Source organism: Talpa europaea (genome assembly GCF_964194135.1).
Source record: "Talpa europaea genome assembly, chromosome: 12".
NCBI classification, from domain to species: Eukaryota; Metazoa; Chordata; class Mammalia; order Eulipotyphla; family Talpidae; genus Talpa; species Talpa europaea.
The window spans coordinates 51,669,912-51,697,482 of NC_140079.1; the positions used below are offsets into that span (position 1 = coordinate 51,669,912).

The following is a 27,571-nucleotide window of genomic DNA, read 5'->3' on the forward strand; positions in this document are numbered from 1 at the left end:
CAGTGTCAGGGGATGCCAGAGGAAATAAAGAAAACCAGAAGGGGAACAAGCAGAGAAGAGGAAAGGAACAGACCAGAAAGAGAATGAGACCATGAAAGAATGCCAGAGAGACCAGGAAGAGTGAAGACTTGCTGGGGGCTGGAAGGCCTCCCAGGCTCCCCGGCCCTCCAGCACCCCAGCCTTCGAAGTATCTGGCAGAATCCCAATAAAAGCTTGAAAAAGCCACCGAGGGCTCCAGGAATCCTCCTTTACTCATTACCTGTCTGGTCTGATCATAGAGATCTGCACTGTGCCTTCCTGCCCCTATAGCTACATAATGCCTTTAGCCTGATTTCCAATAGACCCAATAGAATTTCTTTCAGATGTTTTTCCTTTTAAGTGTAAGATATTTTTCTGCAGGTAAAAACATTCCTGAATTATGTATCATTTAATTAATATGATAAATGAAATTATTTGTGTTTTTTGATGTTACCACATTCAAGCCTCCTTAAAAATGGGTTTGAGGCAAAGTTTGCCATTCATTTTTTTGACTAAGTAGCCTTTTTGTTTTATAATCCTTTTAGATTTATAGAAAAGTCACAAAGATAGAACAGAAATCCCTGTAGACCCCACATCCAATTTTGCCTATTGTTAACATCTTTCATCGGCTTGGTACGCTTGTTACAAGTAAATCAATATTAGCTAAATGCCACAGTTTATTCATCTTTGCTCACTTTTAACCTAAGCTTCTTTTCTGGTCTAGGATCCGATCCAGGATACCATATTTCACATTAAGCTTCTCTACAATGTGCCAGGAAGTCCTGGCTGGGAGGGCTGGAAGGAAGAGGACAGATGCTATTCTCACCTCCTCCTATCAACGTACATGCTTTCAACATGACTTATCATTGTTGATGTTGACCTTGATGACCTGCTGGAGTTAGTGTTAACCAAGTTTCTCTTCTGCAAGTAAAATGTTTCACCCTTTCTTGTATTCTTGAGGATATTCTTTGTGCAGCCCACTTTAAGGGGTGGCTTATCCTTCATCTCCTTGAGTGGGGGTATGGCATTTATTATTTGGAATTCTTTAGCATGGCAGAAACTCCATTTACTTATTTATTCAATTATTTATTTGTATCCCTATGAACTTAGGGCTATTTCTTTCATACTTGGGGCTATATTTCAATATTATATCATTTGGTGCTCAAATTGTTCCAGTTTTGACCACTGGGAGTTTTTTCAGTTGGCTCCTATCTCCCTTTTGACAAATCCTGTGTGTGTGTGTGTGTGTGTGTGTGTGTGTGTGAAGATCATTTTGTAAATTTCCTGTCCCACGGTTAGACTCAGTCATTTCTGCAAGGAACCCTGGTTTCTTTTATTGGAAATTGTCTTAGAAACAGAGATGTGGGGACAAAGTGTGCTCATTGCTGCTGGAATCTCCTTGCTCCAAGGCCCTCTCAGCTGACCAAAGAGATGTATGTGTGTATATTAACCTGTAGACATACATCTCTGTAATTATTTATATAAAAATATATACACATATATACATATATACGTATCCATCTATATCTATAGTAGGTGAAACTTGACTTCATTTATGTTTGTGCATGTTATCATTCTTCCATCTCAGTGTAGTTAGGGGCTGTAGTTAGGGGGCTGTAGGTACATGGTTATGGATAGGGAAGGTGTATGCTCTGTTGTCAACCTTGCCTGGCTGTCTGGACTCCTGTCATTTCTCAGTGCAGTTATCTCTCCTGCAGAATAAGGTCTTTCCTCCTTCCATACTTTCATGCATTCACCATTTGTATAGTATTTCCGGCGACTGGGGTGTCCAAGATTCTGGTAGGTGGGGTGTCTGGTAAGGACTCACTTTCCATTTCTGCGGGCTGATATGGTGCAGGGGCCACAAACTTGACTGGCATCTCCAACTCTAATCTATCACTGCATCATGTTAGCTTTTTTTTTAACTTAAAAAATTTCAAAAAATCTTGATTTTTAACTAAGGATAGCCTGAAAACAAAAAGGAAGGAAAGAGTGAAGATTGGTTTCAGGATATATTCCTTCATTTCTTCAGAAGATCCTAGAGTTGCTTATTTTATTTTAATTAATGTGATTGGAATAAGATCAAGGTAGCTTTTTAAGTAAAGGCAGAACATCAGGATCCAGTTTATTATTAATGGAGCCAACACTTACCCCTTTAATTAATTGACATAGAAAAAAAAGTTTCATTAATTGACAGGAAAAAAAAGTATGCGGAAGGTTGTGACCAGTTATAGTTCTTCTGAAAACAGAATAAGAAGAGGCTTTAAACATATAGGAAAAAATATTCTGACAGAGTTATTGAATGTTGGATTGTAAGATAAAAAGAAAACTTAGAATTTCTTCCTCTGTTCTTTAAAATGAGGACAGATTCCCAGTTGTCCAGAATAATAGGTATTTTCTGATTTTCAAAACTCATTTCCCTGCTTGAATTCTGGAACTCTTTACACCCATAATTAAAGTCTTGTTCTAGGAAAGACCCTGTTTTAAAGACATGGGAGGGAGAGTGCAAGAAGAGAAGAAAGAAGGTTTTTTCTTTAAAAATCTTAGAATAAAGGTAAAAGCAGAAAACTTGTTTTGTATCTACCACCTAAGTGTTCCTGATACCTTTTCATGTGCTTTAGTATCAGGTAAATCATATTATAGCATTGATCTTCCCCTTTCAGATATCCCTGGTGGTTAACAGAAACTGATCACTGGTGCTAATGGATGTCTCCTGTGAAATTGGAATTCCCACTTGTAGTGTGCGGCCTGCAGACAGTCCCACCCCATGTGCCAGGCCCACCCCCTGTGCTGGTTGGGTGTGAATAATGCAACCTGCCCTACACTCCAGGCCCCAGCTGTAGCCACTTGGGCAAGCCTGGTGGGAGATTCCCTGCCCACCTCCCAAGCACGCAGCCTGTGGCAGCATTCAGGCAGGCCACTGTAAAAGCAGCACCTGCAGAGGGGGTTTTACAGCTTGCCACCCTCAGTGTCAGCTGCCCGCTGGGGTTCAGGCTGCCCGCAGCAACAGGCACTGGCAGCAGGTGGCGATCTTTTCTCTATCTGATCTGGCTCCTTGGCTCCTGGCCAGCTCCTGAAGGAGTGTTGTGCCAGGCTGGGCCAGCTCTGGCACCCTGGAGTTGAGAGCAGTGGAGGCTCAAGGAGGGTCAGGCCAACATGGCAATCTTCCAGTGGATCCCATCCTGTAGCTGCTGGGGCCCACATCCCAGTGCTGCTGCAGTTTCCCTCTCTCCCTTCCTACCCACCACCCTTGGCATAGTTACTCTGGGCCCTGCTTAAGGACCAGGGCAGTACGCTCCTGGCCCCACTAAGGCTGGCTTCAGCCATGGTTTCACGTAGCCCACAGGCCCATGAAACTTCTCAGACCTCTGGGGAAGGTGAGTCTGTGCAGGTGCTTGACTTTTCCCTTTTATATTTTGTGCTTTTCCCTTTTATATTTGGTGCTTTTGGATCGTAAATGAGTCAATCAGGTTTGTGCTCAGTTTGTGAGTAGATTATTTGGACTGAAAAATGGAAGCAAGCTGGTAGCAGTCAGATGCTTAGATTGAAAATGTTTCAATAGACTTGTAGGGTGGGGGAACCTGAAAGAGGATATAAGGCAGGGAAGGAGTCAGCCTGGATTCATTCTGCTCCTGGCCTCTGAAGAGAGAAGGACTCTGCAGCCAACTTCCAAAGAAGCATCAAACGGATAATGTTTGTGGGGTTCAGTATACCTGTAGACCTCTAAGCCTCAATAGACCTTTGTAGAGATCTGGCCACTGCATCTGCCTCCACCCTACCTCTGACACTGCCTGCAAAGAGCACCCCTGGCCTGGTCCAGTGTCTCAAAAAAAGCTGGTTGCTTTTAGCTTATGCCGATAACTCAAAAAGAACTATTCATTATTGGTATAGGCCAACAACTCACAAAGAGTTGCAACACAGGTGTCTCTGACACACTGCCTCCTGGTGATTGATGGTGACTGACACCACTGACAAGTGCTAATCAGTGCTGTTGATAGATGACCAGGACCCTGTGTCCAGCTACCTTTGAAAACTGTTCACCACTTCCGATTTTCTGTACCACTCCTGGTGCTGTTGCCTCCATTGCTACCCAGTATGGTATCCAGTGCTATCCAGCCTGGCCTCTAGGCTGTTGCTGTAGCCTGCTGTGGTGTCATCTCAGTGGCCTCACCAGTGAGCACCTCCTGCTACCATCATGCATTGAGCCATGGTGCACTGATGAGCAGTGTGCTACCAACTCCTGGCCCTCATTGATGGGACAGTATCATTTTGCATGAGCAGCCTTTGTTTGGAACTACTGGACACTGTGGAAAATCTCTGGGGTAAGATAGCTGGTCACTTGTGGCCTGAAGAACTCTTTTGTTTCCCCAAAATCCTGTTCGTTAAATAAAACCCGCTCTTGTTCCCTGAGCCTGAGTGGCCAGCAATTTTGAATGCATGAGTGCGAAGACACAGAGAGTGACCTGTCCCCGACCTGGACACTGTCCTTTGACACTCATTTAGCACTGCTTTACTAGTACTAATAGATGAATGATTATATATATATATTTTAAAGCTACAGTCTGCAAAATTGTCCTCTGTAACTCTTCAAGTATCTATCTAGAGCTAAATAAGATAATTTCCACGTAAGATGATTTAAATAATTACTTTGGCATTAGAGTGCTTAATTTTCTCTACAAAACATTCATTTTCCAAAAAATGTCATGTTCAGGCTAATCATATTGCATGGTGTCAATTATATTGCATGGTGTCAATGGGATGTAATGGAAACAGTCTTGAAAGACCTGGGTTTTACTCTTAGGACTGAGGTGATGTTGGGGAAGTTGCTTGCCATGCTGAGTTTAGTCTGCTTGTCTTTGGAATGATTATAGAAATACTTATACCATCATGGTAAACATTGACTATATTTATGTACATGAGCTCATCTATGTGTTAAAAAACATGGTTGAGGTACTTATAAGACATAATTTGTTTTTATTGTTGTTATTAATATCAATCATTATGAATTCAGCAATTTATTAAAAAAAACATGTTGAATTCCTGCTGTGTGTTGGGCACAGCAGACGTTGCTGGGAACTAACAAGCACTCTACATATTTAGCTAGTGTATCAATGAGGAGGAAGAATGATTATGACAGGTCTAGAATATACTTCGAGCATATTTCAGAATTGTATGAGATCCTGGACTAGTCATTATCTGCACCCAGTTTTCTCTCTGTAAAATGAAGGCCCTGGCATGGAAAAATGAATTAGGCTAAATGAATGGAAAAGATTGACTATGTTGTGAATGTCTCCTGAATCCTGGCGTTTATAGGGATGACAGCTACCTTGAGTGAGATCAGAGGTTTGAGAGGACATCAGAGAGGGGTCATTGCGGATAAACTTCCATTTCTTCAATATTTTTCCCCAGCAAGTTAAGCTGAGACATTCTTGTTCAAGCCTCTCTACTCTATGAAGCATTAAGTTAGACTAGTTAGATTTTCAAGACATTTCTCTAAGTAGTATGAAAGCAGCTGGGTAGGTCTCTTGGTCTTTATTTGGGGAGAGAGTGGATTGCTGAGATCCTTATAGAGACGATAACAATTGAAAGGAAAATGGAGAATCATGAGTCTGAGAGGATGAGGACATGACTGAGTCCAAAGGGAGACTCCCTTTGACAAGCTACCAGACACATGTGGCCTGTGTCTCTCTGCTGCTGCCAGGAGTCAGTTCCTCCCCACCAGACAGTGAATTCCTCATTCCATTACAGGCAATGGGAGGTTTGCCTATATAAGGAATAGGAGACCAGGTCTCTGATACTTTCCCCTCTTTTGCTGTCCCCTTTGCTGACCACAGGCTTTGCGGTTTCATTTAAAAAAAGTAAAAGCAGAGTGTTACATTCCCCAAAGTATGCCATGACATAGTTATTCTGTGCTTTCTTCTCTTGACATTACTACCAAAGGAGAATAAGAATGTAAACATCTGTTTTATATAAGCCAATTCCAGACTTATAACTTGATTAGTATAAGAGAATATTTGATGTGATTAATTTTCCAGTTACAATGTGATGGCTTTCCGTCCTTTTATTGCCTTCTTAAGGGAGACAAGAGAAGAAAAAATAATCTAACTTTTTTTTTGTTTTGTTTCTTAGTAGTGCCAAGTATAACCATTATGGTTGGTGCAAAAGTGTTCTATTTTTAATTCAGTTGTAATAGCAAGTTACTTGCCCTGTAGAAATGTACTAGAGTAAACAGAGAATAATCCTGGGTCTTATTACGTAGAGAACCAGACATTTTGGGGAGAGTCATTGAGGAAAACATTGAACCCTTTAGTGATTTGTAGGAAGCGGCTTATCATAAAGCAGTGCAACTTTGGAGCAGTCATCTTCAGGTTTTTATGCATTTAAGTCAATGTTTTTGAGAGCTGGGTTTTATCAACCCCAGTGTGATAAGTGCTTCCAACTAGGTGGCCAGTTAAACTACTTACTCAGTGGGCAGAGTCTTTTCTTCAAGGGAGAAAACTGACATGGAGGGAGGATTTTAGAATTGATTTTGCTATAAGTGTGCTGGAATTCTTTTAAAAAATGTTACCTTTTCATATTCTTCCCCTCGAAAATAAAACATTCATGATGGAAATCTATGGAGAGAGATTTTTGAGAGTATTAGCCTGAAACTGGTAACGTTCTGCAATGTGCAATCTGTCACTGCAAAGTCTACTATTCTGTATAATCTCCACAGGAAACTAATTCCTTCTCCACTCCCAGCCCCAACCTTCTAGGATCTTCTAGGACTTTCTGGAAGTACAGACATGTATCAGCTCCTGTTAAACTAAAAAAATGCCTTTACATTTCCAGTTATTCCTGTTTCTATTCCAAGAACATTTAAAAGTGTCTTGGACTTGTGTTTGTTTGGAGTTACTTATACAGATATTTTCATTCAAAGTAACTAGAAATTATCAAGTAACTTTGATATGGTATTTCCAGTCTAACCTTGTGCTCTCCATTACTATTGTTTTAGTTCATGTCCCCATAACTTAGAGCCTGAGGGTAATATTGCAAACCAATGAAGTCACAGGTTTGGGAGTCATCCTACCTGAGTTCAAGTCCTTATTCTACTCCTCATTAATTAACATTGACCTTCAGCAAACTGCTGTAATTCTCCAAGTCTCAGTTTTCTTAGGTGAAGGGTGTGGTCTAATATTGTTGCTACAGCCTATTCCTATTCCTTTTTTTTTTTTTTATAGAGGCATGTTTTATTTATTTATTTGTTTGTTTTTTGTTTATACATGCACTGGGTACAGTCAGAAGCGCAGGAGGGTGAGAGAATTCACCAGAGCCAGAGCAGGGAGCAGAGCAGGCAGAAGGACCGAAGTACACTGCTGAGGGGAGCAGCGGGCGGCAGGAGAGGTCTGCGCGCCATGTGGGACCCTCCTCTGGTGGCCGGGGAGCAGCCAGGGATCGAACCGGCGCCGCAGAGGCCGCGGGCAGCTTCGCAACCCAGCGCTCAACCGCTGCGCCACCGGGGAGGCCCTATTCCTATTCCTATCTTTGTTCTTCACCCCAATTAACTTTCCTTCTTACATTTTTCACTCTTTGCCTGACTGATTTTGCTGAAGTTTAAGCTCTTTGGCTTGAGTTCCTTCAGTGTCTTTATATGTCTTCCAGATAGGGTCCCAGTTCCACCAGCTTCAGGCAGGTGGCACCTGACAGTACCTTGTGGCAGGCATCTCCTATGTGTCTCAAGTCTCTGTCCTGGTATTTCCTCTGATGCCTGGCAGCAGATGCCAAGGAAACCAGATCAGCATCCGTGTATGTGATAACCAAAAGTATGGGATTGTTTAAACCCTTTGGGGAAGCTTTTGACCAATGTGAGTGGGAGCTGATGGGTAAGTTCTTTCTCCTTTTATTCCATACTCTCCCCTTTCTTCTTCACAGCCTTGAGACACCCAAATAAGGGTTATCTGACAGTTGCACAGGACCCAGCACCCAGCTAATAGCAGAGTGCAAGTTGATATTGTGCCCTTGTGCTGGCTCTCCTTTCGACCCTGCATCATTCCCTTTATCCCTCATGCCTGCACCCTGGGACTTGCATTCCATACCTTCATCTGAGGCTCTAGCAAACTTTAGCTAAGATCATCAGAGAATGTTACTGATGAAATGAATTTAGAAATAACTCTGCAGGATCTGAATAATAGAGTGATAGAACTGAAACAATTAGTGACTACATTAGGACAAGATTTACCAACCAGTTCTTTTTTCTACCTGGCAGAGACTGTTTTCAATGACAAAAGCAGAAAAAGGGTAGGTTATATCATTATTTCCAGGTAATGGTCTGATTTAAGTGTCACTTGCTTATTTGCCCAATCCTTCTTATCCCCACCTTAGGTCATGTCCTCTACCCAACTTATTCACTTTTCCAACTTACATTCTTGGTGTTATCATCTGACTGCCAAAATGTACTTTCAGGAACCCATTTATATTTTAATAAGATTTCTGTACAAAGAGCTACCTTGTCCCCAGAGATCTATATCTCAGCAGAGATTAAACTTTATTGAAAAGGAATGTGACATGGGCCTCCCTTGTGGCACAAGGGGTTAAGCGTCAGCTGCTGCAGCGTGAGTTCGATCCCAGGCCTGCTAGGGAGTGGCTCACATGGCTCAGCAGACCTCTACTGTCTTGCCTGCTGCTCTCCTCAGCAGTGTATTTCAGCCAGTCTGCCTGTTCTGCTCCCCACTCTGTCTCTGGTGAACCCTCTCTCCCCCTGAACCTCTGGCCTGTACCCCAGTTCTTGTATGCATAAATAAATAAAAATCTTAAAAAAAAGGAGTAGGACAGCCCATTGTCCTTTCTCTTGTGTCCCAGATCAAGTAGTTATTAATTTCATGAGACTAAGGAAGGGAGATGCACTTGGAATTGCATACGTGCAGATGGGATCACGGAAGACAAAAGTGTGTTTTTACAACTATACATCGGTCAGTAAAATGCCTTTGATAATTTAAAGGTCCCTTCAGTGTCTTTATATGTCTTCCAGACAGGATCCCAGTTCCACCAGTTTCAGGGAAGTGCCACCTGCCAGTACCTTGTGGCCATAGAAAGTTGCCACCATCTTTCTGTACTACAGTGCCTGTGGACCTTAAACATGTTCTTAAGTGCTACCATTCAGATTTCAGGATGTCAGTGAATTAGTGAAGCTATGGAGGTCTTCTATAAATAAACACATTAAAAAGCCTCTGTGGTCATCTGTTCCTTCCAAAGCATTATGGATCCCATGCACACACACATATGTTCACACTTTCAAAGTTGTATCCTCAAATATAATATTTAAATAATAAGAATATTTAACTTTCATTGAGTGCTTGCTTCATTGTGAGGCACTGGGTTAAATGCATTATAAGCACACTTTCATTTGATTCTCAAGCAAAGAAAGAGAATAACCCTAGAAAAATGAAAAGCAAATGAGGAAAATTCTATTATCTGTTTACCACCTTCAAAAGTTTCCAAGTCATGGTGGAACCAATATGGACCCCAGCAGGCTGTCTGTATTGAGATGCAGCTGAAAGTCCAGGGAGATGAGGAAAGCAGAGAACTATGTAGACAGAAAACTCCAGAACATGAAAATATCCCCTTCATATATTCTGCTGAGGACTGACCAGTACATGCATGGAATATACCCAAGACCCAGGAATGAACCACTTGAAAGGATGAAAGGAGACAGTGCCCATATGCACATAGGTGTGTGCTACCCGCACCAGCCAGACCAGAAAGCCTCCAGATTCCAAGAGTATCAGTAAGAGTTGGTAGAAGGGCCTTTTCTCAGTAATGAGGAACAATTAGTTCTAGACTGAATATTGCATTGGTATCTAACCAATTTTAAAGGTAAGTCCCCAACGGATCACTTGGTTTCCAAATAACTTAACTCTACCCCAAATCATGGCTCAAGGATATTTATAGAAATACAAAAGCATTTAGTACCCAAGTAGATAATATTCACTATGTCTGATGTCAAATCAAATATTCTGTGGTGTGAAAGGAAATAAAACATAACTTGTAAGAAGGAAAACCAGGGATCAGTTGAAACTGATGAGGAACTGACACAGATGTTAACTTTACCAATCTAGGCTATTAAAACAGTGATTGTAACTGTGTTCTATATATTCACATTCTTAAATGGGACATGGAAGATATTAAAAAGATCCAAATGGAACTTCTAGGCGTAAGAACTGCAATGCGTGAAATGAAAACTACATTGGGTGGGGCAATTGTCAGAACAGACAGTAAGGAAAAAAAAAAACGATTAGTGCATTTGAAGGAATAACTATAGACACTATCAAAAATGAAATGAGAAATGAAAATAATAACTCTATAACTTAAAATGAACAGAGCATTGTAAACTGTGCAACAACTTCAAGTGGCCTCAGACATGCGAATTGGGGTTCCCAAAGGAAAGAAGTAAAAATATTTGAAGAAATAAAGCCCTCAAATTCCAGTTTTAATGAAAACCATATTCTCACAGATGCAACAATCCCTAAGTACAAGAAATATGAGGGAAACCACAGCAAGGCACATCATAATCAAATTACGAGTGTGTTTTATTTTTAAATTTTTTAAGTTGAAGTAACATTGCATTATAACATTATATAAGTTTCAGGTGTGCATCAATACAAATTAATGTCAGTATATACTACATTAAATTCACCACTAAAAGTCCAATTTCATCCATCACCATACAGTTGACCCTTTTACCTGATTGACTTACTCCTCTTTCCACTTCCCTTTTAGTAACCACTAATCTGGTCTTATAGACTAAATGTTTTGTTTACCTCATTCATTTGTTTTGTTTATATACTGCATGTGAGTGGACTCATATGTTATTTAGTTTATTTTTCTCCCTCTGACTTATTCACTTAGCACAAACCTTCTAAGTTCATCCGTGTTGTGGCAAATGGCAGGATTTCATCTATTTTTATAGCTGAGTAGTATTTCATTGTATCTGTATACCAGGACTTTATCTATTTTCCTGTCAATGGGCCATAAAAAACTCTGAAAAACATAAGGAGAAAAAAAGAAAGGAACAAATATAAATATGATAGAGAGATGCTGCTGGGAATGATGCAAGCGAGAAGACAGTGGAGTAACATTTAAAGCACTGAAATAAAAATAAAAATATAAACGTGTTCATTTAGAATCCTCTGCCCAACAAAAAGAAATCTTTCAAAACCAACAGTGAAATTAAGATTTTTTTTTTAAAAAACTGAAATGTGAAAGAATTCATCGCTAACAGAATTACAGTATTGGTTATATTAAAGCAAGTGTTCTAGGGAGAAAGAAAATCAAACAGCTAGAAATTCAGATCTATACAAAGAAATAAACAGCACCAGATATAGTAACTGCATAAGTATAGATTTTTTTTCTTACTGAGATTAAAAAAAATTGACCATTTGAACAAAATATCAATGTAATAAGAGGTTTCAAACACAGTAATGTAAAATAAAATGGATGCCAATAGCAAAAAAAGGTCAGTAGGGGAGTAATGAAAAAATACTATGAGGTTATTTTACTATACATGAAGTAGTAAAATATTACTGGAGGAATACTATGATAAATGAAAGATGTATGCTGTAACTCTAAAGCAATCATTAAAAGTTATCACTAATAAGTTAGAAATGGAGGTAAAGTTGAATCCTGAAAAATATTCAATAAATCCAAAAGAAGGCAGAAAAGTGGTAAAAGGAACAAAGAACAGATGGAACAAATAGATCCAAATAATGAGAAGATAAATTTAAATCTACCACTGTTCATAGTCACATTGAATGTAAATGTTCTAAATGGTTCAAGTAAAAGACAGAGCTTGTTCAATTGCCATTTTTTCATAGAGGCTGCACCAAATCGTATTCTATCAGTGCACGAGCATTCCTTTTTCTCCACAGCCTTGCCAACATTTGTTGAAGAAACACACTTTAACTGTGAAAGACACCGAGAGGTCAAAAGTAAAAAGATAGAAAATAATATGACATGTTAATCAAGAGAGAGTTGAGGTGACCATATTATTATTAGACAAAGCATATTTCAGAGTGAATAATATTACCAGGGATAATGAAAGTAACTTAGTAATGCTAAAGGTGTCAATTAGTCTAGTGGTCAAAATAATCCTAAATATTTGTGTATCTAATTATGTGACTTCTAAATATATGAAGCAAAAAAAAAAATATATGAAGCAAAAACTCATGGATGAAATTCACAAATCTACAATTATGGTCATTCAGAGATTTCAGTACCTCTCTCAGTAAATGATAGAACAAGCAGGGATATAGGAGATTTGAGTAACAGTATCCAAACCCTTTGACCTAATTGACATTTATAGAACATTCCACCCAATAACTTTCTTTTCAACCATGTGGAACATTTACTGAGAAGGATCATTTAATGAATCCTTATTAGGTAGATGCTATCAGTACTCCTATTTACAGCTGAATAAAGGCAGGCAGGAAGAAATTAGGTAATTTGTTGAAGACACACTACTGCTTTGAATCTAGGCGACAGAACTCTTAATCACCAGTTCTAGGACCTCCCTTGAACACCTGGAACAGCTCAGGTCTCAGTGAAAACTCTGTGACTTAGAATGCAATCCCCTTTAAATAAACAAAGGCTAGGCTGCTCAAATAGCATTCTCTAAATACTACTTGGAAAGGAAGTATGTCCCCCTTCTCCTCTTGTATCCCCAGTCGAAATGGCCTGTCTGCTTCCTTTAAGAGACATGACTTATTGGTATCATAAACTCAGGTTCCAAAGCTGCTGGGGCTGAAAGAGAAGACAGTTACAGACCATAAAAGACTCAGGGGAGCTGACTCTTCCAGGCTGCCTCACTATGGGATGGGTGATCTAAAACACATTTGAACACCAATCAAGATGTCTGTTTACCCCTCTTTAAATGTCAGGATCCAGACCACTGCCCTTTTTTTTTTTTTTAAAGATTTATTTATTTATACATACAAGAACTGGGGTATAGGCCAGAGTTTTGGAGGTTGAGAGGATTCACCAGAGACAGAGGGGGGGAACAGAACACTGAAAAACACTGCTGAGAGGCGCAGCGGGCGAGTCAGGAAAGGTCTGCTGCGCTATGTGGGTAGCTCCCTGGTGGTGGATGGAACTTGTGCTGCAGTGGCTTCGGTGAGCTTCAGAGGTTGCGTCTTAATCCCTTGCGCCACCAGGGAGGCCCCAGACCACTGTTTTTGCAGGAAGGAAATAAGTTTTTATTAAAATGAAGTAAAGAAGCCTTAGTTTAGAGCCGACTTTCTTTGTGCAGCTTCTTATCTCAGTGATTAGTACTACAATGTATATAATAATTACAACATGGAAAAAGTTTGTAATGATTTCCAGGGTGAGGTTTCCTTACTTATCAGCAAGAAAACGTCATAGAGGGGGCCACCTTTTTAATAGATCTTGGACCTAGACTTGGCACATGGCAGTCCTATGAGAGGAAATGTGAATGGGGATATTATTCTGCCTCACCACACTAAGGCCAGGATTCAAACTGCCCAGCAAGCATGTGTCTCGATAATAAGATTTCAAAAAAAATCTGTCTTCTCTTTGAGATCTTTCTCTCTCACCAGGCACCATCTTTTCTACTGAATTTCCATCCTGTTTTCACACCCAGTTTCCTTCCTTCTACCATCTTTCCTAACTACCACCGGCGACTTCCCTCTCTTGTACGCTCTCATTTCCAACAACCTCGACTTCTTTTTCCTCCTTGAGTCTCCTCCCTTCCTCCCCCACAGCCTCCAGCGCCCCCTCCTGGCTGGGCCGTGTGGGTGAGCGACTGGAGGCCCGGTGGGCATCTTGACTTCTGGGGGGCTGTGCTGAAGGAGGTGTCTGAAGCAGCGGTGCACACAGCACAAAGAGAACATCCCCTTTTTGCGAGTTAATGTGTGTCCCTTAGCGTGCGTCTTGGCGCACGTTTTGGAAGCCGTTGTCTTCCGGGGCTCTGTGGACTGGGAGCGGGGCGCTGGAACGGGTCTGGCCCTGGGACCCCAGGCTCGGGGGCCGAGCCGACAGGGGAGGGGGTGCGGGGGAGCGCGGAGCGGCGGCCAATCAGGAGGCGAAGCCGCGCCCCCTCCCGCTCCGGCGGCAGGCGGGCGGCGGGGAGCCGGGGCGGCGGGACTCGGCGGGACGCGGGAGCACTGAGCGCCCCGGGGCATGGACCGCGCGCTGCCCGCACTCCTACACGCCGGGCGGGGGGCGCACCCAGGCCGGGAGGAGCTGCGTCCGCACAGAGTCGCCCGCCCAGGCCCGCTGGGGTCCGGGTTCGCCGCTAGTCCCCTTCTGACTCCCAGCTGCAAACTTGGTGCCAGTTCCCAGACATTTCCAGAGTCTCATGAGCGGCTCTGAGAGGAAAGCCTCTGCCTGTTGTTGAGGAGGGCTGAGCCCAGAGCGGAGACACTCAGAAAGAAAAGGAAAGAAAATGATTTCCTGGGACACTGCCCGCACCGCGTTGCTGTCTGCGCTCCTTTATTGTGCCCTAGCTCAAGAGGCGAGCCCCCCGGAGGACATCCCCGAGGGGGCCTCCACCTTGGCTTTTGTGTTTGATGTGACTGGGTCCATGTACGATGATTTGGTTCAGGTTATCGAAGGGGCGTCCAAGATTCTGGAGACGTCTTTGAAAAGACCCAAGAGACCTCTTTACAACTTTGCTTTGGTGCCTTTCCACGATCCAGGTAAGGGAAACGTTTATTCTTTGTGTTTATTTCTTAGGATTACTTTATTTCTATGCTGTGAGATCGCCTTTGACAGGAATTCCAAAACCGTTTTTTATGTGTAGCTAGCTGCAGTCGTAACAAAGAATTGCTGGCTGGCATCTGGCTTGCTCCTTATACCTACTCCAGTCTCCGCCAGGGGCTAGATGGCTTGTGGGGGATGCTTTGTACCGTGGACCCCAAAGCTGGAAGTATGGAATTACGGAAAGCAGAGCCCAAAGTCTTGAGCTATGACATCAGTATCAGAGGGCACTGACTTTTGAATTTTAGAACTAAAGAAATGTTTAATTACCAAGGCCGATTGGGACATGGCTATTCAGCAGCAGTGCTTGAAGAGCTATCATCCAGGTTGAGCGCACACTTAGGATAAACCCACATGACAAGGGAAGAAACTTGTGTGTGAGACATGAGGAAGCTTGTAGGTAATAACTACTGGGGAGGAGAAAATAAGAGAGAAGCCATTCATTTCTTAACCGAGTCTATTCATCTTTGCACCAGATCATCATTAGTTAGGCTCACAGATGGTTATAAACATTATGTCCTTGTTTCATCCAGAAACGCGTGTAATTTGGAATGGCGGTGTTCTTTAAAGGTAGTTGAAGCAAACTCACTTTATTTTTTGCCCTAAAGCCATGGGTTTCAGCTGCTCCACTGTAATATGATCCTATTTATTTATTTATTTCCCCCTCAGCTTCTCTTTAAAGTGGCACCTTTTTGTGAGGCTTCCAGGAGCCCTCCTTGTCCTTCCCCAGGGCAGCATTCAAGAGGGAGCCTGGGGCTGCCTGTCTAACTTTCACCTGAGTTTCATTAGTTCAGATCGCTGCCTACATGAAGAAATAAAGCAGTGGTTTCTTAAAGTCCTCCCCCACTGTTCTCCCACATTTCCCCTGCTTTGAAATTCTCTCTCCTCAGAAAGACCTTGACACAACCCCTTCCCAGTGAGAGCTTGATGTGAGTCTCAAATTCTTTCCTTGTGCATTTGACAAACATACATGTGTTGAAATTTTTGGTAGCTGTTAAATGTGGCAGGTTTCAGCTATTAAAAAAATGGCACTGGGAGAAGTTTAGAAGGAAATAGAACTTTCTGGTATTATTTTGCTCTGTAGATGATGAAAACAATAACCTATATTACTCTTCTAGCATATACATGTGTATTAGTAATTTCTGCATTGAGGAAACATGAAATGTCCCTTATATTTGAATAAGTAAGTGGATGGTTATTTATTGTGTTTGCTGTCTTAGTGAGATACCTTATGTGTTATACTGTTTTAATTTTTTAAATGTCAAGGTGCCAATTGTGATGCAGTTCAAGATTTTTGGAATTAAACAAATTCCAAAATTTGGAATAGCCTAAACATGTTTCTCTATAGGGATGAATCTGAAGTTGGCTGAAAAATAAGTAAAAATTGTTTTCTCTAATTAACACCACAATTTGCTTTTATCCAAAAGCCCTTATGAAATGATGTTGCTGTAACAAGAACACAAAAAAATTGCCTCAAGTCATAAATGGAAACTGAATCATCTTATTTTGATGTGATATGAAAAATTATTGGAATTGTGTTGTAATGTGTCGCCTTTCAATTGTTACCAAATGGGAAAGTTTGCTGTAGTAGACTTTCCTATAGTTTAGCAATCATGATTCAAAGTGGGGCAAACTTGGCATGCCAATAAAGATGACTAATAAATTAGAGCTTTTTTTAATTGAACAATGAAAGAATGATTAATTTTCATATTAATGCAGAATTATGAATACTTTATAGTTATGCATAATTCAGAAAAATTATTAATTTCAATTCCATTGTGATTCAAGATAGAAATAGCCAGTGTTTGTTATCTAAGACTATTTAAAGTATTATTGAAAATAAAGTGGGAAATAGAAGGTAAAATATATTAATAGCCTTTAGTTTACTGATCCACTTTAAAGGATTATATTTGTGTGACATTTTCTGTGCGTGTGTATTATCCTTAAGAATTTTTGATTCCCATTTATTTCTGATTGACAATCTTCTCCAACTAACACACAAAGGGCCTTGAATGGGGGTTTGACTGTTTCTCTGAGTGCAATTTTAAAAATCATTTTTTCTCTTTGAAACTATTTCCTCAACTTGTGAAATGAGAGGCTTGGAGTTGGACATCTCTCAGGTCACTTTTACTATGGCATCTGATGATTGTCTTTCACATGTAGCTATTTTTCATAGTTATAACACTTACTCCTATGATTGGGTAATGCAACTAACATGAAAAGAAACAATGTGTGGAATTTAATATAAAATTATATTAATAACCTTGAATATTTACAGCTTTCAAAGCCCATTTACATCTGCCATTATATTTGGCCAGACCAAATAAGTAATGATACGACCTGGGATATAGTTTAAGATATTTGACAAAAACACAGGGTTTTGCAGGTGATTATATAGATCTCTGGATTACAGTTTGGGATAGGTGCATGTTTGCAAGTGGAGATAAAAAAAAACCCATGGTAAAAATAGATATAGAGGCTAAAAACCGTCTAACAAGTTATGTAATCAGCTGACAATGAGGGGATGAAGTCACTTGGAATGTGTGCATGAGGCAGCCAACCTTGGAGGACCAGCAGCTCACCCTGGAAGAAGGCTGCATTGGAGAGCACCAGGGGTCTTGAAAGCCAAGCAATCTGTGATGCTGACTGTGATTAAGATTTGTTTTTCACTTCTGTTATCACATTTACGCTATTAATTTTAACAAGTTTAATGAGATACAATTTCCTTATCATGCAATAATGTGTTTAAAATGTACATTTCAATAGTTCAGTCTGTGGTGTATTCCCAGATATGTATGACCCTGTATACAGTCAATTTTAGAATATTTTCATCACCTCAAAGAGAAACCCCTTACTTTTCAGCTCCTTAATTATCAAATCCTTAATCCTCTATTACACTTGCCCAATCCCTAATCAACTGTTAATCTACTTTTACCTCTATAGAGTTTTCTTTTCTGGATGTACGTATGAATGGATTCATATAAATATATGGTATTTTTTGGCTGGATTCTTTAACTTTAGTATTTTTCAAGGTTCATCCATATTTAGTTTGTATCCTTTTTATGACCAGATAATATTCCGTTGTATGGATATACCACATCTTGTTTATCCATTAATTAATTATAGACATTATGGATATTTGGGTTTCCATTTTTTTGGCCGTTGTGAATAATGCTGCCATAAGCCTTTGTGTACAAGTTTGTGTGGCCATGTACTTTCATTCCTCTTGGGTATGTAGCTGGGAGCCAATCGTGGTAACTCTGTGTTTAATTGAGGAACTGCCAGAATGTTTTCCAAACCAGCTGCACCATTTTACAGCCCTACCAGCAGTGTTATGAGGGTTCTGATTTGTTTACATCTCATTTATACTAGCTTATTAATTAAGCTTTTTAATTCTTTTTTTAAGATTTATTTATTTATGCATACAAGAACTGTGGTACAGGCCAGAGGTGTGGGGGGTGAGAGGATTCACTAGAGACAGAGTGGGAATCGAACAGGTGGATCTACTGAAATACACTGCTGAGGGGAACAGTGGGCAAGTCAGGAGATGTCTGCTGCGCCATGTGGGTAGCTCCCTGGCCGGCCGGGGATCAAACTCATGCTGCAGTGGCTGTGCATAGCTTCATATGCTGCGTCTTAACCTCTTGCGCCAGCAAGGAGGCTCTAAAATTTTAATTCTTATGTGTTAATTTTTGCTAGGCTTTTATAACACTGAAAATGTATTTGTCTTCCTTAGAGCAAAACTTTGGGGAGGACTCATGGTCTATGTGTGACTACAGCTTCTTTACTCACCTGTCTTTCCTTTTCCCTCCCCCCCTTAATGCCCAAGCAGAGAGGGGGAAGAACATGGAATAGTGTATTTTAATGAGGCACTTCATATAAGGAAGGTTTCTTTTCTTCTGCTTCACAATTATGTCTCCATTCCCCCCCACCAGGAAATCTTATATAAGTCTTCATTCATTTATTCATTCACTAACCTATTATGTTTAAGGCATTGCTTTAGATATTGGGGATAGAAAGGAGCAAAATGGATGAAAGCTCTTGCATTCATGGAGCTTACATTCTTTTGGGAGGAAAAAAGCAAAATAGAAAATAATTAAAATACATGTCGTATGTTTGTTGGTGATAATTGCTTTGGAGAAAAGTTTTAAAAAGACACGTATGGGGAGTTTGAGGTGGACTCAGTGGTATAGTTTTGAGTGTGATCAGGGAAGCTTCCACTGGAAAAGGTCACATTTGAACAAAGGCTTAAAGAGGAAGAAAAGAGCAATGATGATATCTGAAGAAAGACTTGCAGAAAGAGGAATAATAAACGAAAAGCCTTAATGGCAAGTGTCCTGACTTTTTCATTAAAAGACTGGTTTATGTAGAGCACAACAATAGACGTAGGAAGTGAGGCCAGAAAGATGTTGCAGCTGGGTGAAAGGGTTCTTTAGCTATTGTGAGATGGCTTTTCTCTGAGTGAGGTAGGAATCACTTTAGGGTCTTGAACAGAGCAGTGGCATGATCTGATTTATGCATCCACATAAGCATTCTGACTGTTGTTTGGAAATAGTCTAAAGTGGAGCGAGGGCAGAAACAGGGAGGATATAGGGTTGTTGTATTTTATTATATCTTTCTGGCAGAGGGGAGTGGTATACCAGAGGTGAGGCTGGTCCCTGTAGAAGTTTTGAGAAACAATCAGATTACATATCCATATTGAAGATAAAACCTAAGGGATTTATGATGAACTGGATGGACAGTGTGAGAAACAAGATAGATTCTGAAGAGTTGGTTTGAGTGGACACAATCATACCATAAACATTTACTGAGATAGAGAAGGATGAGCAAGAAGCAGGTTTAATAAAGAGTGGGAAGATGAGGTCTTCCTTTTTGGATATATAAAAGTTTGAGATGTCTTTTGGGACCCAAGTGGAGATAGTAAGATGGCAGTTGGATATATGAGGTTAGAATTCACGAGGAGAGGTCTGGGTCAGAGATATAAATTTTGAATCCAAAGACATTCATAAAGAGGGTTATTTAGGGCTGCAAGACTGGGTGAGGCTACTGAGGACTGATTAAATGAAGCATAAGAAAGATTTTACGACCTAGCCCTGGGACACTTTGAATTTTTGCAGTCAGACAGATGAGAATAAACTGGCAAAGTAGCTTGAGCAATTAAAGCCAGAGAGTGAGGAAAAACTTGTTATCTCAGAAATAAAGAGTGTTTTAAGGAAGGACCTCTAATTGGTTAATTAAGAGGGGGGCTTAAAATTGGCTAATCAGTTGAGCAGTGTGGAAGTCATTTGTGACTTAAGTATAGTGAAGTAAGTGGCAGGAGTGAAAGCCTGTCTGGAGAGATTTCAGAAAGGCTTGGGAGAAAAGGAATTAGAAATCTTAGAATTATTTTGTTGTGTCCAACTACTGGAATGGTTGCTCTATTTACAAAGCTAAAGTTGAAACTAGTTTGACAAATGATTCCACCAGTGTTTTACAAAATACATTTGCAATGAAGTAGAAAGAACATCCAATTTGGAACAGAATATCTGCGTTCTCTTATTTTTGTTATTTAAACAAATTATTTAACCTTGCCAGACTTCTGTTTGTCTGTCTACAAAATTAGTCTTTTGGTAGGTTGTGAGCAGAGCCCATGACTTTTTAGCCTATATATTGCCAAAATGAGTACCAAACTCTGTGATTTCAATATTCACGATATACAGAAAGATAAATGCCTGCAAGGACATTCAGAGTAGCAAGGGCTTGATTCACTGGGAGAAATATCACCATTACATGTCTCTACCCTAGCAGTTTCGTTGTCGTAGAACCAGTGAGACCTCAGTGACTTGGTATGTTTCTGAAGGACTATAAGGTGCTAAGAAAATATTCCAGGACTTCTTTTATGCAAAGTTCTTCTTAGACTATGACAAAATCGCCTGAAACCATATGAATAGAAACAGTTTTTTTTTTAAAGACTTTTTTTTTTTAGATTTATTTATTGATTTATACAAGCACTGGGTACAGTCAGAAGCGTGGGAGGGTGAGAAAATTCACCAGAGCCAGAGTGGGGAGCAAAACAGGCAGACTGACGAAGTACACTGCTGAGGGGAGCAGTGGACATGGCAGGAGAGGTCTGTGCGCCATGTGGGACCCTTGCCGGTGGCCGGGGATGGAACCGGCGCTGCAGAGGCTGCGGGCAGCTTTGCAACCCAGCGCTTAACCGCTGCACCATCAAGGAGGCCCTGAATAGAAACAGTTTTTACAAGAAAATATTGCACATGCAGACCTTGAAAAACTATACCAATTTATATGAACTAGACTTCAAATTGAACTGTTTTTAGTTTCAATACGTATAGGAAAAAAGTCAGGAAGCTATTAGTCTTCCTTTCTCATATCCTACAAGAAGGGTTTTCATGAAGGGGAGGATTAGTCTTTTAAGTCCAAGAGAAAGCCAATGGAAGGAAATGCACCAAAATTTAAGACACAGAGATTTTGTGGGTTGGGATGTTAGAATATTTTAAACTGAGAGAGTGGATCCTATGTCACTGGATATTTTGTGAGGATATGTGGAGATGTTTTATTATGCACAATGAAAACATTTTCCTAAAATATGAGTACCAAATTGTGATGAATCATATATGTTGAATGTGTTAGGGATGTTTCTACTTTACATAATCCTCTCTGACTCCTGTGGAATGAAGGTTTTTTTGTTTTTGTTAAGTCAGAGAATAGCCCTCTGTGATAAATCAAAAATTGGGTTTGCTTGTAGTCTGTCAGGTCAAACAGACAATAACCATTGTTGATGGTTGAGATAACTCGGCTTATCTCCCTATCTATCAGGGTCAGCATGCAGTGGAAACTCAACAAATACTTCATAAATGAATAAATGAGTGAATGATGCTGCAAACAAGAACTGCTTTCTCTGGGCATTTTAATCTTTCCTTTCATGTCCATGGTTTTACTTTTTAAACCATACCAGCAAAGAATAAAACTTAGCTATATGATCATTTGCGGGTTAGATCTTTTAGGTGATATGTATCTTCCCTCCAAGATTGAATATGAGATGGAGGGATCATTGTGTCCAACTAATATCCAAGTACTGTGGGCATTGAATGTTTGTATGACAGGTGGTTTTGGTGGGGAGGTTTCTGTGGAGTTTGGAATGATCATGTACTTGATGTAAGACAATCTGCTTCCAGACCAACTGGACTGGCTAAAGGAGGTCACAGAAAATATAATAATGCCCAAGCAGATTGACTCAAATGAAAGTTTGATATCATTGGTGCTTCTTATAACTCTATGGGAATTCTCAGCCTGGTTTTGTCTTTTTTGATACATCTCCATGTGGAGCTCCCATATCTACAGAGAATAGGAAAAATTAAAAAAATGGACTTTTGTGTAATGATATTAACTTTTCCCACTTTAGTGATATTATCATGGTTATATAAGTGAAAGGACTTTAAAAGTGCTATAGAATCATTGGTATTGCTCTCATTGAATGACTCACACGTGTCTATAAAAATTGAATAGGTACTGTAGGGAAGCCAGTTATCAAGGAAAATAATAGAACATTTATGTAATAAGACTGAAAAAATTAACTTGGAAAAATACCTACTTGATCATTTGAAGTAATCAATCACAGGCAAAGTACAATTAAGACAAGTTCAAATGTAACATTATTCTAATACACTCCATGTTTAAAAGCATTTATTCATGGCTAACTGTCCTCTTGAGCCTGAGACCACTGCTTCATGATTGGAAAACCAGCAGGAGAATTTAAAATCCTAAGGTAAGCCATTATATTCATTCATTCAACAATGGATTCCTTACTATTTGTCAAGAGTGTTGCTAGGGGCTCTTGATTTTGACAATGAGTCATATAGCTTATGAGAATCTAAGAGTCTGTGGGGAAAAGCCTGAGAGAAGCAACGATACCATGTGCCATTGTGAACTTCATAGTAGAAGGAAACACCCCAGGGTGCTGGGGAATCCAGAACAGTGCTTCTGAGTTAAGAGGGTGATGATGGTCAGCAACAGTTTTCTGGAAGAAGTGTGCCCTGCGCTGAAACCTGAGAAACGTGCTTGAGTAAAAGCAGTTTAATCAAAATATTAAGGAGCTCAGATTTCATCCTGAAAGCTATTGGGAGCTTGAAAGAATCATAAGTGAGGAGTGACATGATTGAGCTTTCATTTCAGATCTCTATCTCCCAATGCAGTTCTGAGAGGGGAGCTATGAAATCTGAGGCCATCATAGCAATTCACAGGGGCGATATTGAAGTGACTTGGAATTAAGGAGAAGAATATAGATTTCTGAGAGCTATAAAGAAAGTTCAATGGGCTGGACTTGGCCCAAGAAGATGAAAAAGGAGAAACATGACTGCTTTCCGGTTAAAAAATGAAATTAATGTACAATGGAAGTGAAAAGATATGCAAAGTTAGCTTTAAGAGATGTTACTTCCAGAACACTAAGTCTTGACAGTAAGTTTCTTATATGTTCTTTTGTCCAAAATAAAATATCAACCAAAACTATGGGGGTGGGGGAGGTGGTCAGCAATGAAAAAGAGACTCACAGAAGCAGACTGAGTGATTTTACAGTCATGTTTTATCTAGAACTCAGGGTACTCACGCTATACTTGAATAGCCTCTTTACTTCTCAGCAAAATTACAACAGTGGTGGTGGACAGTTCATTCTTATAAATATGGGATGATGTCATATGATCTCTTCCTGTTCTGGTTGCGTGTTTATCAAACAACCTTCTGATAATTTAATGAACTTCCCTTATGGGGAGAGAATGCACTTGTGAGACTGATACAGACAGCAGATTCACCAGACAGTTATGTTCCTCATTGGCAACTCGTATTTTGTCATACCAATTTTATACATCAGTTCTATTGTTTAAAATACTCTGGCAGTGTCAAGTTCAAGTTCTAAGTTTGTAAGTCTAAGAGCTAGACTATGGGTCATAGTGAATTTATCACAGTACGTGTCTCCCTGTGTGGCTCTGTTTGGGTGGCTGGTCTGCCTCCAGGTATCACCCCCTCTGCATTTACAACTGTCATTGTTAGTGTGACTAGTGCCAAGTAACTGTTCTGTCCACTTGAAATTTATATAGATGACAGCTGGAATCAATGGAATAAATGAGATCATCCAAGGAAAGTATGTGGACTGAGTAAAAAAGGGAGACAGGATAGGTCTATGGAGAACACAAACATATAAAAGACAATGAGAGCAAAGGAAGTTCATACAGCATACTGGGAGGGAGAGTTCAGGTAAGCAGCAAGAGTAACAGGAATGAGCAGTGCCTGGGAATGAAAAAGTTGTGGGTTTTAAGCAGGAGAGATTTGTGTCCACTTATAAGCTAGCAAAATTAAAAGCCAAGTTAAAAGCCTAAAAATGACAGTTTCAGGGCCTCCCTGGTGGTGCAGGCAGTTGAGCGCCACACTGTGAAGCTGTCTGCAGCCTTTGCAGTGCGGGTTCGATCCCTGCCGGCCGGCGAGAATCCCAGATGGTATGGCAAACCTCTCCTGTCTCTCCCGCTGCTCCCCTCTGCAGTGTATTTCATCAGTCTGTCTGTTCTGTTCCCTGCGCTGTCTCCGGTGAATCCTCTCACCCTCCCGCGCATCTGGCCTGTACCCCAGTTCTTGTATAAATAAATAAATCTTAAAAAAAAATAAAAGGACAGACCTTTAAAAAAATGACAGTTTCATTGGAGCTGTATAGTCAGGAGACTGAAATGACAGGTAAGAAAGTGGAGGTGAGAATTCAGTGTTTCTTCCATGAAACATAGCGTCATGGTTTAAATGCATAGGCTCTAGGGCCTGATGTCTGGATCCATCGATTACTTGGTCAATGATCTTATCTTCTTTATGCTTTGGTTTTAGTAAATGGGGATAATACTATCTACTTTATAAGGAGGACTGACAAAATAGGTGTTCAAAATTTAGTGTAATCCCTTGCACAGAGTAAATTTTTAAAAAATGCTAGTGAATGGGACTTAGAGTTGGTAAAGGACATTTTTCTGATATTAAAAAGAGGAGGGAATGTTTAAGTAGAGTAGAAGAAATAGAAAATTCCAATGACAAGCCAGGTAATTTATAAAACCAGGACTTTGAAAAAGCAGTAGAGGATGGGATGCAAAAATAGGGGGATGGATTGGTAGGGAAGAGAAAAGCTTGGTGCAGTGTGAGAGGAGAGTGGCAGACTATGCTTGACATGTCATGGACAAGGTGTTAGGTGAGAGGCTGGTTGTCTCTCTGTTTGATGGACTCTTTTTTCTCCTAAAGAAGTAGAAAGGAGAGTAGTCATTTGATGAGAGGAGAGAATGAGAGAAGAGTAAGTATGGGACTTTAGAGGAATATTGGAGTTCTAGATGTAAAGGTGACTTTAGACATGTAGAAGGTTTCCCAGGATGAGATATAGTCAGAAGATGAATTTGTAATGCTTGATGACTGCTTAGCAGTATGATTTTCTCAGACAGCTCTCAGCATCCTGGGCATAACTGCTGAGATTGACCACTATTTTGATCTGAGACTGGGATTTTGTTGAGCAGGTGTGACTAAAGAAATAGAATATGGTGGAGAAAAATATCATTAAGAGAGAGACTGAAGTGACAGACAATAAGGCTAAATCTGCATGTACTGGGCTGATAGAAGTACAGATTTCAATGGGAAGGACAGCATGACAAGGAAGTTGAGATTATTGGTAAAAGTAGTCAGAGTGATTGGTCATAGACTTCAGTTTGCGTAGAAAAGGAAGTTAAACTAGAATAGAATGAAGATCATGGAACTTGGGGCTTCAGAGTTGAACATGGATGTTAAAATAATCTACATCCAGAGTGGTGAGGATGACAGTGAGGAGGGTATCACATTTTTATTTAATAAGAATTATTGAAGTCTCTGTGTGGCTGACAATGATGAAGAGGGGTGGGGGATGTATTAGGTGACATACACCTGAAAATGGCAGATGTGTTCTCTTAACGTAGAGAAATAACTGGGAGTGTATAAGTGTTGTGTCTCCTGACCCTTTCGTGTCTGGGGTGTAGAGAATTAGCAGACCCAAGTGGGAAAAAACTAGCGGAGGTGGTAACAAAAAATCCATTTCATTTGAAGTGAGGAGTTAGGTGGAGGCTGCCTGTAGGAGGATGGATTGGAAAGTCACAGGATATGGGTGTGAACTGACATTGAAAGAAGGAGAGGATGCAGGTGAGAGCAAAGTAGAATAGTTTGTATTTGGGGCAGTGACCACAGAAGGGGGTGGTGTAAAGCAGGGTGGGATATGCTTCTTACTGGGGCTTGGGTATAAATGTGAGATACCAGTTTGGGCCCTCCGTCTTATGGCAGCGCGGTGGGCAGGGACGCTAAGGCACCTCGTCTTATTGACACGGGCTTAGTAGTAAAATTTTCATTTCCAATGATAACAGCTCCCATGTTATTCTTTGAGTTATTACTATGGACTGCACATTGAACTAAATATATTCCATACTTTACCTCATTTAAGGTTCACAAAAACTCATGGTGGATGTTAATCTTTATTTTACACAAGACACAATGGAGGCTTGTATTATAGGAGCTCTTGCAAAATGGACCAAATTTCCTGAAAAGGACTAACTTTCTATAAACTAATTTTTGGCAGCTCCTCTATCGAGAAATATGTGAGATTGAGATGTGCCCAAAAAGATGTGGCAAAGGGACCATGGTGTTAATTTGCTAGGGTGACCGCAACAATGTGCCACAGATTGGGTGGCTTTGGTAACAGGAATGTGTCATCTCCCAGTTCTGGAGTCTAGAAGTCTAAGACTGAGGTGTTGGCAGGCTTGTTTCTTTCTGAAGTATGGGAGGGAGAATCTGTTCCCTGCTTTCCTCCCAGCTTCTGGTGTCTTGCTGTTGATCTTTGGTGTTCCTTGGCTTGTACATATACTGATTTCTGCCTTCATATTCCCAGAGCAGTCTCCCAAGTGCTGTGTCAAATTTCCCCCCCCCTTTTTTTTTTATAAGGATACCAGTCATATTAGATTATTGGCCCAGTCTCCTCCAGTGTGATCTCATCTTAACGCACTACATCTGCCACAACCTTATTTCCAAATAAGGTCACATTCTGAGGTGCTGGGGAATAGGACTATGTGAATTTTGGGGGGACATAGTTCAGCCCCTGGCCAACCACTCTTAAGTAATGTTTAAAAAACAACTATTTAACTCTTTATTAGAGCAACTCAGCTTGTTCTGCTCATGAGTAGCAGATCCAAATACTGTTGAAAGTATTTGTATCCGGGAGTATCGTGGATTCTGATCTCAGATTCCTTTTGGATAGGAACAAGGGTCTCAGTGGATTTTTGGAGGGGACTATTTAAGCTATTTAAATCATTATGAAATGATTTGGACTTTTTAAAAATGTGATTTCCACTCTTAAAGCATAACATTTGATTTTATTTGATTTTTGGGGGATGTCGAAACATTAGTTTTATTAAATTTTTTTCCTCTAAGTCTTCATTTTAATTTTATTTTTTTATTGTTATCATTTATTTTTTGAATTGCGATAGCATTAGGATCTTCCCCTTTGCCCTCCTCCATAAGGTATCACTGTTGAAATGGGGGAAAATTATATAGGAACTAGGAATTCTGGAAATTCTGTGTGAATTCCAAAATATTTTGACTTTGTATACATCTAGGTTTCTTTTCTTGGAAACATCAAACACCCTAATTGGAACAATTTTCCATTAGCACCAAATCTCTGAGAGCATTCCTGCGAGCAGGTGGGAGGAAGTCCTTGATGTTCCCAGGCTGGGAGGCATTCTGATGGCCATTGAAAATGCTTCAAGGGCCATTTGTAGCT

At 40.3% G+C, this 27,571-nt stretch overlaps 1 protein-coding gene across 1 annotated transcript in view; it reads left to right on the forward strand.

The window, feature by feature from the left end:
- Positions 1–14,452: 14,452 nt before the first annotated feature.
- HMCN1 (hemicentin 1) overlaps positions 14,453–27,571 on the forward strand; it is a gene marked incomplete at both ends in the record, with an annotated part of 509,757 nt that continues 496,638 nt past the window's right edge. The window contains one exon of the mRNA XM_084251187.1: positions 14,453–14,705. Within this exon, the coding sequence (XP_084107313.1) occupies positions 14,453–14,705 (253 nt within the window). The remainder of the gene's footprint in view (positions 14,706–27,571) is intronic.